We start from the raw sequence: 17,558 nt of genomic DNA, 5'->3' as shown, positions 1-17,558 counted from the left end.
ATACTGGACAGAAAATCATATTTCTAAAGTATATGCTTAAACATTTGCTTTCTAGGTCCATGAATATGAGAATATAAATTAAGACAAGTCAGTCATATAAATAAATTCATGCATACCCTAGACTTGAATTCAGAATTATTGGTTAAACTAGATTCATTTCATAGACCAATTGATCTACGTGTTTGGTGGTTTTGATATATTTTATATTATATATAATGAGTTGATATTAATCATATACAATATGAGTACGGTCAAAGATTGTTTTACTTTACACTTAGTCTTATGTCTTTCTTGACACACTTCTTGTGTCTGTATATAAGGTCATCTAATGAGATAATTAATTAGATGAGTTAACCTTCATAACCATACAATTATACATTGTCAAGATTCATTCTTAATTTCTCATACTCTAGTCTCTTACAAAATACCATTTACACACATATGGCTGTATTCCACGAAGCACATGGCATGTGACTTATTACTTGCATTAGAATCATTCGTCAACTACCAATGTCAAGTTATTCAAAAAAGAATTCTATTATGACTCCATAGTGCGTACATGTTCTTGTACACTATATCACCCTCTCTCAGAAAACCCTTTGAGATTATTAACTCAAGTGTCAAGAACTCACTAGTTTCCGTGTGATTTCTTGGTGTGCAACATGCACAATAACTTTATTTAGTGCGATCCAGGAGTTATCTTCTCACATTCACGTATCTTGGATTTCCACTCACAATTGGAGTTGTCCACCACAGAAGATATATATTATCCAGCTACTAGTGCTGTTCTCAAGCGTCCCCAGCATTGACTCGTTATTTCTGAACTTATTATTAGAATTTGAGCACAGGAAGAAAGTCTAACTCTAAAGACTAATCAATTAGTGAGAGTTATGATGCTTAAATACGACATTAAATTTTTTATTCTACTCATCACAGGACTCTTTAACATTCCCACAAGTATATATGTGTCTAGTTATCAACAAAAGATGATGACGATAGAGATATGTAGGAATAATTTGAGTAATCATTTCACTTGCATAAAAATGATACTTTACAACCACACGCAACCATGCAGATCTTATTTTATTTTATCGTAAAGTTCCAAACAAATCTTCATTAGTTTTAGCGAACAACATTCTTACAAATTTCCGTATGCCATAGGAGCACCGAAGTTGGTAATATAATTGTAAGCTACATTTTTCAAATCTTGTTTCCCTCCTAATCAAGGTGTCACTTTCCAATTCCATTTGTGTCAAATTCTTCAACATATCCCACTTCTTGAGTTGGGAGTGTAATGATTCCGATTTCATAATGGATGGATAAGACCAAAGGAATGTTACACAATTATTTCTGTATATATACACACATATATGAAACATATTCATCTCATCTCACTCTCACTTAATACATATTCTCATATCCTCACATCTCTACTCTTTACACATCAAATTTCATGGCAAATCTAAAGACACCCCTTGTCCTTGAAATGAAGGATGTTGTGATAGTTAAACCCTCCAAGCCCACACCATCTTTAGTTCTTTCACTGTCCACCATTGACAGTGATCCAGTTCTCAACATTCTGTGTCATACCATTTATGTATACCAAGCAAATCATGATTCTCCGAATGGCCAACTAGACCCTTCTCATGTGATAAAAGAAGCCCTCTCAAAGGCTTTGGTTTACTATTACCCTCTTGCAGGGAAGATAGTAACATTGGTGGATGATGGAAAACTTGGAATCAACTGCAATGCTGATGGAGTTCCATTCTTGGAGGCAACTGCTAACTGTGAACTCTCTTCTCTTCACTATCTTGAAGGGATTGATGTTCCAACGGCACAGAAATTAGTGTTTGATCATAACCCTTCTCAAGATGAGACTAGTCACCACCCGTTGGCTTTCAAGGTGACCAAGTTTCTCTGTGGGGGTTTCACCATTGGAATGGGCTTATCACACAGTGTTTGTGATGGGTTTGGTGCATCTCAATTCTTCAGAGCCTTGGCTGAACTTGCATGTGGGAAAAGTGAGCCCTCGGTGAAACCTGTGTGGGAAAGAGAAAGGCTAATGGGGACACTTCTCAAAGAGCCACTCGAATTTCCCATAGATGAGACTTCAAGGGCTTTTTCACCATTTTGGCCAACTAAGGAGATTTCACATGAATGCTTTAACTTGAACGGTAAGAGCATACAGAGACTCAAGATGGAACTGATGAAGGAAAGTGATGATGTGAAGGAAAGCTTCACAACTGTTGAAGCACTTGGTGCCTATGTTTGGAGGTCTAGGGCAAGAGCTTTGGAATTGAACTCTGATGGGAAAACTTTATTGTGTTTAACAGTAGGGGTGAGACGCATATTGGATCCACCTTTGCCTGAAGGGTATTATGGTAATGCTTTTGTGGGTTCAGCTGTGGTGCAAACAATGAAAGAACTTGATGAAAGACCACTCTCGGAGGTTGTGAAGCTCATTAAAGAGAGCAAAAAGCTTCCTTCTAATGAGTACATCAGAAACTCAATAAACATGTTGGAGACAATGAGAGAAAGGAACATTAGGATTGAAGGAACATGTGCCTCTGTGGTGTTAACAGATTGGAGGCAGCTGAGTTTGTTGGAAGAAGTGGATTTTGGATGGAAGCGTTCTGTGAATATAGTACCAGTTCCATGGAACATGTTTGGCTATGTGGACTTGTGCCTTTTCTTGCCTCCTAGTAACTTGGATTCTTCAATGAAAGGAGGAGTTAGGGTCTTTGTTTCCCTCCCCAAAGCTTCGATGCCCAAGTTCAAGGAGGAGATGGAGGCCCTCAAGCTTATGAGTGGTGATGAAAGTAGCATCTAGCAATGAGTAAATGCCAGATTAAATGTAAAATTGACTTCTTTTTAACTAGCCCTTTTCTTTTTTATCTTCCAACTCCAAGATTAATGTTCTTGTATTCAGCTAATTACCCTTTTTTTTCAAGTAAAATGAACCATCCTACATTCATCAAGCTTAAGATATATTATGTGAATAGTTTTATACTTCATAGAATATTTATTAGTAACAATTAGTAAAATCAAAATATTTTATGTTTTTATATGGTTTAAATATGTTTTTAGTTCCTCAAATTTAAGATAAATTTATTTTTGATCCTTTAAATTTAAAACTGTTATTTTTAGTTCCTATAATTTTCAAAAATATTATTTTAATCTCTTAGGTTATCAATAATATATTTGAAAATGACTAATTAAGACAGCTATTCAATATGAACCGAATTTAATGTAATATTTTCACTAATAGAGACACCAATAAGTAGATTTTATACAATAATGTTGAATAAATTTCTTAACAAAATTTGAATATAAAAACTAAAATAAATTTTTTTTGAAATTATAAGGACTAAAAATAATAATTTTAAATTTGAGGGACCAAAAATATATTTACCCTAAATTTGAGAGACTAAAAATATATTTAAATCTTTTTATATTTTATTTAATAAAAATATTTAAAATTATTAATATTTGTTATATCAAAATTATTTAATATTAAAATTTTGAATTCATATTTTAAAAATGATTAATTTTTAATATTATTTTTTATTATTTAAAAATTTAAAAATAAAATCATCTAAAAGAATATGTACACCAAATCATCCTTTATACATGTTAAAGATTAAATTTCTAATTGCCGACGTCGTATATATTGGGTTTCCAAGATATATTTTTATTTGACAGAAAATATGATACAATAGAAAATATGAATGCATGATCATTTAACATTTTAATGTGTAAATATTCATCTCTTTCCTTCCATCTTCTCATACTTGGTTTGTTCAACGGTGCTTGTACAATTGGGAGAGAAAAAATGCAAAATGCCTTGGATTTGTTCAACGAGTGTCGTTAGTATATGTATAATGTTTATTTACGTAAAGTCAAGGAAATAATTACTGATTCTAAAACTGTAAAATGCATGTTAATATACATAATAGTACATTGCCTTTGAGAACAATTGTTAGAAAAAAAAATTAAAAGGATTGAAGTGGATCGTGCAAACAGCAATCCATTTGATCCTGTGATGAAGAAAATGGGAAACATTATATTATTAAAAACAACAATCGTAACACATCTCACTGGTGAAAAAATAATGCATCTGTTGTCTGTCATCGCATGAAAGGAACCAAACCCCTAATCTCTGTTCCATTTCCATTGCATAGGAAGTAAATTTTCTTCCAGTTTTCTTCAGAGAATGCTTCACGACGGATTAGCCTTTGCCTGTCAAAAATGAAAACATAACAGTTTCAACAATGTAAAGCACAATTGCATGCAATGGAATTTGTTTGCATTCAAGTAACAACCGAAACAAGGTAAAGGCTAAATGTTATACAAATTGCTTTATCAACAACCAACAGATGATTGACAATAATACTTCTGCTTACGGACGATTAATCTACAATGTATCTTTTTTATTTTAACAAAATTATTAATGTAACCTGAATATGGGAAAAGCCTAAACAATGATACATTTCAAATAGAACTTAAGAAAATTCAATGAAAGAATAATTTATTGGATATAAAAGTAGACAATGTCATCAACCACGAAATTAGACTGTATGACTGTGTAAAGCATACCTTAAATAATAATGGCAAACAGCCTCCGCTTCATCTAAATTGTATCGAGGAAACATAACACGAGCATCTACTGGAACATCTGGTAAGTCTCTACGAAGTTTTCCTACTGCTGTTGAATGAGAAAAGGCCCCTACCATCATATCATCATGCTTCATCGATCTAAAAGCCTTCACCTGCAATAGTACGATGGAGGCATCCAATCATTTTGCACAAAAGCCTAATTGCACAAATGCCAGAAATTAAAACTCTCTTTCCCATCCCATTATAAAAGGATGACCAAATTTCCAAAGTAAACTTACAGCAACAAAATAAAAATGCATGAAAAATAACATGTTTCCAGAAGAAATATAATCCATAATGCAATATATTGCTGACATTGTTCTAAAATTAAAAAATTAAAAAAAAGCAATGTACCAACCATTGTAAGCTCTCTAGCATGTATTGGCCGGCAAGAACGGATTGTGACAGGCTCCTCATATTCACTGAACGTAAACCAGTTATTATACTGGAGACAGGCAGCCACAGAAAATAAGACAATCAAAATATAGCATACCATGGTAAACCAATTTGAGAACAAATAATTTCAAAGAATGAGCATGATTTTAAGTTTTTAACATCAAGAAATAAGCTTCTCACTTGATCTACTGCAATAAGAACAGGCAAGTCTTTAACAAGTGATAACTCTTTCCTCAAACGAACTACCACTCCAACAGCTGCATGTGTCTGCTCAATACCAGTCTTCACCAGCTCGTATAAACTTGTACCTTCAGGTATTGCCAAGGAATCAGCATCTTTCAACCATCCAACACCAGCACCCTCACCTAATGGTATTGGATCAAATATTTGGCATGGCAGTTCCTTTAGGTAGGATTCATTGTACTTCAAAAAATCCTGAAAATAAATGACCCATACATAACTACATAACTCAGGGTAATCAATCCAGGAAGCCAAAAACAAAATAGTAAACTAATCATAATTATCATTAGTATCTAGAATAGAAGTGGGCAACCAAAATCAAAATAAACAAATAAGGAAGAAAACAAAATTTTCCTTTTTTCTCAATTTTTTTTATCAAACATCCATCTATCTTTACACAATGTGCTGAGACAGCAGAAATGGGTAGCTGTAGTACCCAAAATTATTATTCCCTGATAATGTGGATATTCACTTCTCTAGCCTGCATATTCATGGCTACAATAATATATATAAAAAAAAATGCAAAACCATAAAGTAAGTTAAAACAAATATGCTATGAAAGTATGCAGGAAAAGAAAGAAAGAGCAAGAAAGCAGATAAGAAATGAAAAAAGGACAAAAAGGAATACTCATTCTTTGCTTATTCACTAAAAATTCATAAAAATAATACATCTCTAAGAAGTAAGAATTGATAACATTCTACTTATAGTTGTAGGAAAACGGCCAGGTCAACTAGGCGAATACAAGCAGTTGCATAATCGCATAGGTTCCCAATAGACACATGAAGGCAACCACTGTTCCCAACGGTCTTGGCCTTCAACTGTCATTTACTTCCAAGCCAAAGCAAACTAATCAGTCATCATCGTCTCTCTCCCTCACTCTCTACTCCTTGATGCAACACCATTTCCTCAAATCCGACCAGCACATCTTCACCTTCTTGTTGCACATGTGCAGCAAGAGCATAAACACCAACATACTCCACTGATTTGCCGCCAAAGTGACATTTTGTTTTCCTGTTTGCTACAAACTGCTGCTCGGACAAAACAACTAGTACAAATAAATGATAGGCCCATTTTTGGGCAGAAACTAATAGGCCCAAAGTATGGGATTATAGTGTAGGGTTTATAAGGCCTTGGGTTCTCCAACTACAAAAGCTAGCTTTTGTAGTGTGGTTCTCCCAAGGTTCTTATCTGATATATTTGCTTAACATTGACTGATAATAATGGGAAAAACAATTCTAAAGGATTAAGCGAATGTTTGGTTTAACTTCTTTTTTTTTTTTTTTCACTGAGCCATGCTAAGTATTAACACATACAGTTTCACTACCATCCTACAGGCTTATATAAACTGAATTATTGTGGCTAAAGTAATCATAAAGAAAAACATTGTTTCAATGCATTATTTTTTATTCTAAAAACTAGCCTGGTCGCAGAAAAATGAGTTTAACATATCCTGCCCAAGTTAAAAAAGCAAACACACAATACAAGTAAAGTAAAACAGTGTAATATTGAAATTTCCAGGCTTGCCTTGAGAACATTCTCAGCCTGGACAGGTGTATCCCATAGACCAGTTAGAGGATGCTTGTAAAAGAATCCTCCATGAGTCCATTCCTTGCCTTTAGGAACATAGAGAACCAGCCAACCTTCTTCTCGGGCCCACTGAACAAGCATCGCAAGCGCAATGCTCTTCCCACAGCTAACAGGGCCATCTAACAGAACTTGCTTCCTAACTTTAACTCCTGACAAGAAAAAAAAAATCCATGCAATTTCAGTGTTACAATTTTTACACTCTTAAGTCTCAACTAACCAAAGATATCCTTTTACATTTAGCTACGACTTTTAAGAAAACTACTATAAAAACTAACTTGCTTGCCATACATAGCAATATGTAATTGGATTCAAAATGTAAAATATATATACTTTTAGTGCATTTTAATTAAATTAAAAATTAAATAAACCTGAATTCATTTGAGCCCCAGAGATGCACTACTTAAGAAACACCGAAAATCACCCAAAAAAAATGTCAAGGATTTTAAAAGGATCAACCATCTGGGGATATAAAAAAAACAACACAAAGACCGCACCTTTGGCATTAGAGGACCACATTGGTGGATCAATCACGCGCCTGAAGTTATCACGAAGATCCAAGAAGCTCTGGCGAACAATCAAAGCCGTTCGCATGGAGTCCTGAAACTCGTTCACCATACCCACCGGCAACCCCTCGGGCAAAGCCGCGTTCAGGGCATCCTTCCTGCAAAACCAAACCGACCCACGAACGCAAAATCCAGAAAAATCATCAAACCCAAAGACGCACTCAAAGTGTTCGACAAAATGCCACAACGAAAAACGAAACAGAGAGGGAGCGCGTACGTGAGCTTGAAGTATGTGCAGACGTCGTTGCGGGAGAGGTGGGAGAGGGAAGGTGCGGAGGTGAACAGAGGGCGGCCATTGGGCCCCACATCGAGAGACGGGTTGTTATCGTCAGCGGCAAGTTGCCGGAGACGCTCCTGTTCGTCGATTAGGGCGGCGGCGGCGGCGGCGGCTTTTTTGGGATCGGGCTTGAAGGGTGTTGTGGGCTTTGGGGCCTTAGAAGAGTAATTTTTGTGAGAATGGGTTGCTGCAGCTCGTGCAAGGGACCACCGCAACATTTTCATTACTGTGTTATTTTCGGAGAGGTGAGGTTTTTGTTTTGGGTTTTGGAAGCTGCTGGAGTAGGGAAATGGAGAGTGTGTGAATCAATGGTTTGGTTTGGGGGCTACTATGGTAATTTCGCGTGAAGATCCTCTGCGGTTCAGAGAAAAAATGGAGATTTGCAATTCTTTCGGACTCAGCCAGCCAGACACGTGGACTGAAGGAAATCAACGGCTGAGATTTAAATGAGCAAAAAAAATGTTAAAAAAATGAAAATAAAAAATAAAAAATCCTTAAGATCAGATTAGTGACAGACAGATTTCCGTAAGAAATATCTCAAGTTTAAACTTAATTTTTATCATTATGATAGATAAAATAAATAAATAAATAAATATCTACAAATATACATTTATTAAATTAATGCTTTGCAAAACTAGTTAACATTTTTTATTTCTTTAAACTAAAATTTGATTTCTTTCATATTTTATATTCTTTCATACAAACTTGTATTGAAAATGAATTAAATGATTCATAATTTTATTAAAAATTCTCAAAGAGATTGGTATTTATCTTAATCTAAACTTAATTTTTATTTCTAAAATAATCCTAACAATAATCAATACTGGATTATTTTTATAAAAAAAATATTATGCTCAAAATTTATTTAGGGGCTAGATTTTAACATCCCACCAAGTCAAATTACTACAACACATAATTTTAATTATTGTTTGTAAAATTTAATATTTATATTGATTTGGGTAAGGAAAAGAAAATGCATATATTTAATTTGGAGAAAGAAATAAAAAAAAATAGACATTTTTTATTTTTGACCTTGTGAGGATTTGAAGGTGAGTCTTTTTATAAGTTTCACATAAGTTATTCTTATAAGCTATATCGGAAAACTTATATAAAAAAAAAAAATAAGTTAAAAACATTTTATAGACTAATTATTAGATATTTTCATAAAATCTCCCAAATACTCTCATAATCACGTATAACATAAGATTTAATAAACTTGATCATAAAGGCATAAGCTGAAGATTACATGAAGAATTAGAGATCTACCTTTTATCATGGTCATATACTTTTACTTTATTCGTGTCTTAGGTTTGTTAATAAGTCTCTTACGAAACAATAGTGTGTCTTAAAAAAGGATTAAAGAAAATCTACCAAGTTTCTTAGTGAAATTAAAGTGATAAGATGATTTTATAAGTTTAAAAGGAATCAAGAACATAAGAAGTAATCATTTTTATATTGTTAAAATCAAAAACTAAAACAGATCAATAACTGATTAATTTGTTTGTGTAATTGATTATATTGGCTAAAATGGTTTTTTTAAATATAAAAATCATTAATTTTGGTTTTAAAAGAGAGTTTAATCAATTCCATACATCTTGTTTTGTTTTAATCGATTAGAATACTGTTTAATGGATTACATTCAATTGAGAGTTCTTTAACTAATTCTAGAAAATAGTTTAATCATTTACGATTTTGTTTTAATCGATAAATTGACTTGCATGGTTGAAAACATCTCTCTTTTTTATTGATTAAAAGTTGAATTAATCGATTATAGTTTGTGTACAAAATAAGTTTTTAAAGTTATAGATGATCGTTTTAATCGATTACTCTAACATTAAAATGTTTTATTATAAATATAAATTTTTTATTTTCCTTAAAACCATCCAAGCATTTAACCGAGTGACATTTTGTGCTCAAAGAGAAGCATTTTTTGTAGTTTCAAGAATGATCATTATCTACCTTCGTACAAAAATCAAATTGTCTACGAAGGTGAAAGCTAGAAGTGCTTAATTGTTGAAAAAGTACACAATCAAGTGATTTATTTCCATTTTGCCCTTCGTATAGGATTGTAATCTTTTGAGATATGGTTTCTCGGAGAATTGATCACTCATGAAAATAGGGTTTCAATTGAGAGAACAATAAAAAAAAATTATGTTTGGAAGAATTTTTGTTATTAGTCTAGTGTTGATTGAACGTAAAGAAATTGATATTTTTAATGAAAATTCTCGATGGGTGCTAACAACTAGATGGAGTTTTTTAAGGTTGAGATTAATCAATATAAATTATTTATATTTTTTTTATTAAGTCAAAAAAGATCTTAAATCTCTTCAGTAACAAAATATTTTTATAAAAAAAATATCTTCTAAAACGTCTTCAAAAATATATATTCGAAATATTTATTGAGATTAATGACAAAAACTTATTGAATGTTTTATTTCTTAATAAATCGAATTATGATATTATCTTAGAACTCATAAATCTGTTAAAGAGAACAAGATCATACTTTTCATTATGATTAAGGATGAAAATCCCTAAAATCACAAAGAAAAATATATAAAGTCACTATTATTATTGCACTGCACTGACATTACTTTTATAAGCTTTTGATATGAAAAAATAATAAGTAGCATTTTTGATCGGATAAGAGATACCATTTGGTAAAATACATTTAATGTTTGCATTAAATGAGTCGAATGATTAACTATCATCATAAGGAAAGACAATAAAGACAGACGAAATAAACTTGTGAGTTGTACTTAAAATGTTGTAACAATCATCTTTTTTGAGCTATTATATAAGAAGATTTAAAATTCAAGAAAGATACAGATGCGCTATATACAAGAGAACAAACATACATATACATTTGTACAAAAACATACTTTTGTAAATCTATTCTTTCTTGTAAATATTCATTGCTCTGTATTGGTTATATAACATCTAAGTGAGACAAATATAACATTGTGTAACCTTCATAATCATTATTACAAGGTTGGGCCTAAAGAGACTTGTTTTGAAAAAGAATACTTGTTTTGAGCTTAAAGATACTTAATTGCAAAAGAATACTTCGTTGCTAAGCTTAGATAGACTTGTTGTTAAAAGAATATTTGGGTAATTGTTTGAAGGAAAAAATCAAAAAATACTTAAGGTTGAGTCAAAAGTGACTTGTTTAAAGAATACTTATATCTTTGTTTAAAGATAGTGAAACTCAATCTGATTAGATTGGGAATTGGTCGTAGTTTCGGTGATTGATATAAATCAGTATAAAAATATACAATGTTCCATCTTATTACTATTCGCGCTTTATCTAACTAGAGTTATTACTTCACTACGAAAATCATGTGAATTTTGATACACACTATTCGATCCCCTTTTAATATATATCTTTTCTTCATATATTTATATCTTTTAATTTTTGGCATTAATATATAAGTTAGTTTGCATAAAATAATCTGAAAGAATTGATCTTTAACTAAATGTTTGTGTATTGTGATCAATTACTTGAGACATGCATTTAAAATAATGGTTTGAGAAAAAGTTTTAAAGATCTAAAGAAACTATATATTAAGAAAAATTCAATTCACCCCTCTTAAATTAACTCATCTATTCTAATAAAGATAAGATAAAATAAATTGTTTATAATTTTTTATAAACAAAGCTTAAATGAGTGTTTTATGATTTTGTTTAAAGCAGTTAACATCTTGATTTTGTTTAAATATGAAAAAAATAATGAAATTAAAAGAAAGAAAAATAAAATAAAATTCTTTATAAGTTAAAAATATATTTTGAAGAAGTCAATTTGAGAAAGTTTTTATAAATTAGTGTATAATGATATTTATTTGACTTTTTATTTTCTTCTCTTAATAATACTCAATATAGAAGTTTGTACAAATATTTGCTTGATTTAATAAAATAAATAAATAAAATCAAAAGGTTATGCGTGATTTATTTTTAGAATCTTAAATTAAAGATGATTCTATTATCATATCTAACAAGTCTCGTGTTATATTTGAATCCATTTGAGCATACACATCAGTTGAGGACATAGAGGCTACAAACTTATACATAATTATGCATGTCACGTTTATAGGTTTTTCGTGAACTAGTTGAAGTAAGATTATAAAAAAAAATAAAAAAATAAAAAAATCTTGTGCTCACTAAAGTTTTTGGAAAGAAAATATGGCCAACCTTATTTTTGATATCAAGTAAAAAAGAAATAAGGTATTTATCAATAGTGTATAAGTATCATTAAGATAACATAAAGTTAGGGACAAAATTTAGATGTAATATATTTTAGGTATTTTTTGTACTATTTTCATTTCACAATTAGAATTTTATTCGATAATTAGTGTAATAAGAAATTATATTAAACAATGGCTGAAGTTATTAATGTAAAACTTCAATTGTAATAGATAGAAAATACTAAAAACACAGTTTTGTTGTATGCGAACAGGAATGCATTTGTTAAGACAAATGATGAAGTGTAGATTTATAATTATGAAAACATGATATTCCTCTATATCTTTATATTTCACCTTAAATTGTAGTCTAGAAAAGAAAAGAAAAAGTAATTACCAATGAAAAGTAACAAAGAACAAGACCTCGTATAAGTCGGAGAGACAGATCACAGATCCAAATTGCCGCAAAAATAGTCCTCCATGCATATCAAACACATTTGTTAACTGTTTTGTTATCTCTGTTCCTATCTCCTCCTTTCCTGCCTCAACTATTACTTGTTCCAACTTTCTCTTGGTTAACCTCTCACATTTCTTTTAAAAAAAATTTGGCATTAGTATCCTCCCATTTGCGTCTCAAACCTTGCGCCAAGGTATCCTAATGTTTTTGTTTTTCGAATTTGTTCACATATAATTCAATCCTCACAGTTATTTGGGATTTTGGGTTGTATACAATATTTTTAATTCTAAGATGTGAAGATCTTTTCAATGCATGTGAAACTCAAATGAATACATACATCAGAACTAAATCAAATATATTAAAACTTGAAATGCCAATAGTTTTGCCCAAGATTGTAAATTACAGTCATGATTGCATCTTTGTAGCATTTTTAGATATTACGAAAAATTGTAAACAAATGCAGTCGATGCAAATACAATTATGGTTGCATTGTGGTCGTAGACCCCTAAAAAAACCTTGAGATCATGATAAAAATTGTGATTGCAAACTAATTTTTAAAACCTTGGTTTTGCCACTGCCAACTATGTGGTCTTTGTTTTGTAGATTTTTTCATTAATGTATCATAGTTACTGATGTTTAAGGAAATGGTTTTATCACTTGCTGAATAGTGTTGTAACATTTAAGGTGCTACGATGGCGGGTATAACTTTACTATTAGATCTATGGAGGAAAAACCAAAGCTTCAACACAGCACGGTCCTATCAATCCCCTTCCTTTTTTACTACATCTTGCACCATTGCCTCCTTTGCTGCCACCACATCTTTTGCCTCAAAGGATTTCTTTGGGTATGATCCTTCACTAGTTTTTCTCTGCACAATTTAATCTTTGTATAACATTAGCATTTTATTTCAATCGTTGATGTGTCTTGCTTGGATTTAACAAGGAGGCATCTCAATCAATAAAAAAAAAGTTTAAATATGTCGTTTGTCACATAAATATTGTTGTTTTTAGGTTAAGTAGTTTTTATTTATTTATGACTTTATAATATTTAAATTTTTACTTTTTTCCTCTTTTATAAGAATGTTTATACAAATCCATAAGGTGTTACCACATGGTAGCACCAAATGAAGCCACATAAATGTTTAATAGAGACTAACACTAAAACTCAAAATAAAAAGTTTGAATATTATAAAGATCATAAAAAATATAGGGACTGAAAGCAAATTTTGACAATTTCAATCATAAAAGAAATTTAAGTCTAATATGAACTATTTTTGAATTTGATTAGGATGGTAAATAGTTATAATTTTTATCCTTTCTTTGCATTCTTCCATTAAACATTCTTTTTTTCTTTTGTAAATGAGTTACGTATGCAATATTTGCTATAATGTTGAGGTTCTAGTGAAGGGTTCATAGTATTAAGAATGCATCATTGAACAATGAACATTATTTTACAAAGTCTACAAAATATGCATTGTTGACTAAAATATAAAGAGATCAGAATAAAGAATGTCAAATATGTTCCTCATTTGGATTATGCATTTTCCATACTTGTTTCCTTGCATGTTTTACTTTTTTGAACATTGAGTTATATTGACATTTTTGCTGCAAAACTTTCATTTTAGGATACCAACTGCTTATTGTGATGCTGGAGCAACAATTTCTGAAGATTATGTTCCTAGTATAGGAAATGTACCAGGGAAATATTTTTATCATGATTCTCTAAAATATAGTACCAAGCACTACAACATTGAGCCTAAACCATTATTTTCTGCTTTTGAACTAAAGTCATTTGCAATGATCACATTGAGGTCATTTCTGATGTTTTATTTGCCTCTTATGGAGCCTCATGCAAAGATGGAACAAGATGATGTTGAGTTTCTACAGGACAAACAAGGTGAACTTTGTGGCAAACTAAGTGTTCCCTTCAAAAAGTCAATACTGCAAATCATCCGCGAGGTGAGCCTTATCTTATGTCTCTCATCATTGGTTCAAAGTCATAGCATGCAATATTTAATAAAATGTGGAACTTCCATTAATATTTGTAATTTGCAATAAAATTCTATTTATAACACTATTACCATCACAAAATCATGTTAGACTGTCAAATTATTATTTATTTTTAAAAAAGCTCATATACATGTGCCTGTGTGTGTGTGTGTGTTTTTTTTTTTAATTTTCCATACTAATGTGGCATAAACACCAAAGAGGGCAATTTAGTTCATTCATTTTGAATTAATAAGAAGTAACACCAATTTAATTAGTTCTCTCCATATAAATTATTTATATTTTTTATTCCATAAGGAACTTTTCATTAGAGATCCATTAATCATTTTATTGGTTCTTGAAATTTTTCTATTAGGAAATTACCAAAGTGCCCAAGTGAAAAATATACATTTTCGATAACTTCTACTTTACTGTGAAATCTTATATTTTGTTTCTACTTTTATTTACCAATGTTTGAATATTAGCATAGTTGACTTGTTTCAATTTCATTATAGGTTACTGTGGTGACAACTAGACGCATTTTAGAAAGAATTGTTGTCCATTATGTTTCAAGAAGAATGGCATGGAAACTAATTAAAGGTGTGTTATCTTATTTTATTTTTCCAAATTGTTTCTGAATTCAAAATTAATTATATTAAATGACCAAAAATAAACACAATAAAAGCAAATATTATGATTGTTTGATGACATTTTTTATAAATCTCATACCCATTATATTTATGTGATGTCTTTAACAGATGTTCCTCAATCAGTTGTTCGCAAGGCTGGAAGGAAAATGCCTACTTTAGTTTACTTTTACTCTGTGTGCAAAACAACATTCAGAGGTTAAAGCAATTAGTCAATTTTATGTTCATTACAAGGTTGATTAATGAGCTGTTGAATTAATCTATCTTGTGCTAATATTTGTGTATAGGGTACATGCTTGGAGTTGGAGCATCATGGCTGGTCCAAGTAGGCATTGGATTATTTCAATTCTTTAAGTCAAAGTTAAAGAATGAGAATAATAATATTAACAAAGTTGTGAGAATGAGACTTCTTAGACAAAAGGTTTTCATGGCTACAGTTAGGTGCAATGCATCTCTAATTTTTGCCTCTATTGGGGCAGGGATTGGGGCTTCTCTTTGTCGTCCATCAGTTGGCCAGTGGATTGGTAAGAATATGAATATTGCATGCAAATATTGTCACGTTGTTATTAATTACTCTTACATAAATGTTAGTATGACACCATTTAAGGTCTTTTTACTTTTATTTTTAATTATTTCTTATTTTTAATCTTAATCTACAAAATTGTCACATTTTTTTTTTAATTTGGTTTTCACATATTTGTATAAGAAACAAAGAAAACAATTTTTTTTTATCTTTGCTTTTGTACAAATCTTTGAGAACAAGTAAAACATTGAAAACAATTTGTCAGTTTTCTAAATTAAAAATGAAAAAAAAAGAATAAAAACAAAAAAATGCCCTGATATTCTTTTCTAGACACACCATATTTTATATGGTAAAATTTATGTTTGTTCTAATGTACATTTTGGGTCTCATTTTTTATTTGGTTAATTTCATTTCTAAACTAGTAAAACTTACGAATTTAAATTAATAAGAAAAAAAATGTGTTGAAGAGATTGAGTGTGTAGTTGATACCTTTGATTGAATCATGCAAAGCTGGTTTTTTCTTATTTTTTTTTTTTTACTCTATATTCTTTATTATTTTCAGGTTGTGCCATAGGTGATTTGTCTGGTCCAGTTATTGTAGCAATTTTTGCTGACAAAGTTCTTCACTTGAACATCTAGTGTTCTTGTTGTTACAAATTATTTTCCTATTTCAAATAAGAGTAATATATGAAGAAATTTTGTACTATTTATATTACGATTTAAACACTTCTAAATAGTTGCTAGATCCTATAGATGAAAAAGTAAGTTTCCATTAATAAAAACAAGAGACGATATTGTATTGTTTCTATATATTTCAATTACATTTATTGAGTTATTATTGTTATTATAACGTATTTTAATGAATTATTTTTTGGCACATTTACCTTGAATAACCCTTTCCCTCTATTTGCAACCTTGAGAAGATAATGGAAACATTGTATAGGGGTATAAACAATTCAAGTTCAATACCTTGAACTCTAGACGTAGTACATATGAAAAACAAATTAAACTAAAATATTATTCAGTTTCAATGTGTTTAAAAAGTCTCACATAGTTTAAAAATTAAAATTAAAAATAATTTATAATATTTTTTTTTTTAACTTCATGAGATGCCTTTCTAATGAAAAAACGTGGACAACCCTTAGATATAATGATTCTAACGACGTGATCAAAACTTTGACAACTTTTGATCGAAATAAATTTAAATAAATTATTTAGAGCAAGCAAATTTAAAGTTTAAAATTATTTTTCTTAAAAGATATAAAGTTTTAATTTAACTTATATAATTTGTTTATGATGTTCAGTGTAATTTTTCTACTATATTTTTTTTTACATATTATTAAGTTTATTTATTTATTATTTAATTTATATTTTTATGCTAAAATGTAAAGTATGAATAAAAAATAATTTTACACTCATAAATATGACTCAAAGGCAGGAAATAAATTATGTGATAAAGAATAATTTTTTTTAAAAAGCAAATTACTGATTTGTTCACTTAATTTACGAGTCTTAAAATTAAAATTGATTTATATATTAAGAGTGAGTAAGACTCCATCAGTCTCATTGACATGATCCAAATAGATTATAGAATAGTTTAAATTTTAAAATTAAATTTACTGTATCTTTTAGAATGAGATTAAATTATCTTTCAAGTCGTTTAAACACAATTTAATGTGTTACATTCTTTCAAAAATATATATTTTTGTAAAAATAATTGTATATTAATAATTAAATTATTTTATTTGATAGATTATATTTTGTCTAACAAGATATTATTTATTTTAAGATATATACTGTAAAATATACCTTTAATTTAATTTTTATTTTTTATTTGACTGTTTAAATATACATAATATTAATATTGATATATTATGTTAAAATACTAAATTGACCCAATTTTGTACTATATATTTTGGGTCTTAACTAGATCGAAATAGACTTCAAATAATTATTCGATAAAATTCAAGGAGATGGATAAGGACGTAAAAGCCTATTCTAATTCGTTATATATATACACTAAAATATACTATTTTTCTGTAATATGTTCA

The 17,558-nt window shown here is 30.1% G+C and overlaps 3 protein-coding genes across 3 annotated transcripts; 2 read left to right on the top strand and 1 right to left on the bottom strand.

Moving 5' to 3' along the window:
- The first annotated feature begins 501 nt into the window (after positions 1 to 501).
- Positions 502 to 2,974, top strand: LOC109800176 (inactive tetrahydroanabasine acetyltransferase pauper allele). The gene has a single exon (XM_020360915.3). It carries the CDS (start codon positions 1,454 to 1,456, stop codon positions 2,828 to 2,830), a length of 1,377 nt encoding a protein of 458 aa, XP_020216504.1. The 5' UTR covers positions 502 to 1,453; the 3' UTR covers positions 2,831 to 2,974.
- A 925-nt stretch (positions 2,975 to 3,899) lies between these two features.
- On the bottom strand, positions 3,900 to 8,040 carry LOC109796122 (mitochondrial 28S ribosomal protein S29-like protein). Its single transcript, XM_020355768.3, has 7 exons — positions 7,661 to 8,040; positions 7,375 to 7,541; positions 6,818 to 7,029; positions 5,233 to 5,487; positions 5,015 to 5,101; positions 4,597 to 4,769; positions 3,900 to 4,239 (listed from the first exon to the last, which is right to left on the bottom strand). The coding sequence occupies exons 1-7, from the start codon at positions 7,942 to 7,944 to the stop codon at positions 4,128 to 4,130; spliced, it is 1,290 nt and encodes a 429-aa protein (XP_020211357.1). The 5' UTR covers positions 7,945 to 8,040; the 3' UTR covers positions 3,900 to 4,127.
- A 4,328-nt stretch (positions 8,041 to 12,368) lies between these two features.
- Positions 12,369 to 16,351, top strand: LOC109800995 (uncharacterized). Its single transcript, XM_020361954.3, has 7 exons — positions 12,369 to 12,545; positions 13,037 to 13,196; positions 13,977 to 14,310; positions 14,853 to 14,937; positions 15,096 to 15,182; positions 15,272 to 15,508; positions 16,070 to 16,351. Exons 2-7 carry the CDS (start codon positions 13,045 to 13,047, stop codon positions 16,144 to 16,146), a joined length of 972 nt encoding a protein of 323 aa, XP_020217543.1. The 5' UTR covers positions 12,369 to 12,545; positions 13,037 to 13,044; the 3' UTR covers positions 16,147 to 16,351.
- The last annotated feature ends 1,207 nt before the right edge of the window (positions 16,352 to 17,558 follow it).

Source organism: Cajanus cajan, chromosome 3, assembly GCF_000230855.2.
Source record: "Cajanus cajan strain Asha chromosome 3, NIPB_CcT2T_4, whole genome shotgun sequence".
Classification (NCBI taxonomy): domain Eukaryota; kingdom Viridiplantae; phylum Streptophyta; class Magnoliopsida; order Fabales; family Fabaceae; genus Cajanus; species Cajanus cajan.
Note: the sequence above shows the minus strand (reverse complement) of the source record. Positions and strands in the feature narration are given on the sequence as shown.

What these genes read in the sequence shown, in the direction of transcription:
- LOC109800176 (XM_020360915.3), top strand. Translation starts at nt 1,454, where the DNA reads ATGGCAAATCTAAAGACACCCCTTGTCCTTGAAATGAAGGATGTTGTG.
- LOC109796122 (XM_020355768.3), bottom strand. Translation starts at nt 7,944, where the DNA reads ATGAAAATGTTGCGGTGGTCCCTTGCACGAGCTGCAGCAACCCATTCT. An exon ending in TGCACATACTTCAAGCTCAC is followed by an intron (nt 7,542 to 7,660) that starts GTACGCGCTCCC and finishes TTGGTTTTGCAG; the next exon opens with GAAGGATGCCCTGAACGCGG. An exon ending in TTCTTATTGCAGTAGATCAA is followed by an intron (nt 5,102 to 5,232) that starts GTGAGAAGCTTA and finishes GCCTGTCTCCAG; the next exon opens with TATAATAACTGGTTTACGTT.
- LOC109800995 (XM_020361954.3), top strand. Translation starts at nt 13,045, where the DNA reads ATGGCGGGTATAACTTTACTATTAGATCTATGGAGGAAAAACCAAAGC. An exon ending in GCCTCAAAGGATTTCTTTGG is followed by an intron (nt 13,197 to 13,976) that starts GTATGATCCTTC and finishes CTTTCATTTTAG; the next exon opens with GATACCAACTGCTTATTGTG. An exon ending in TACTGCAAATCATCCGCGAG is followed by an intron (nt 14,311 to 14,852) that starts GTGAGCCTTATC and finishes ATTTCATTATAG; the next exon opens with GTTACTGTGGTGACAACTAG.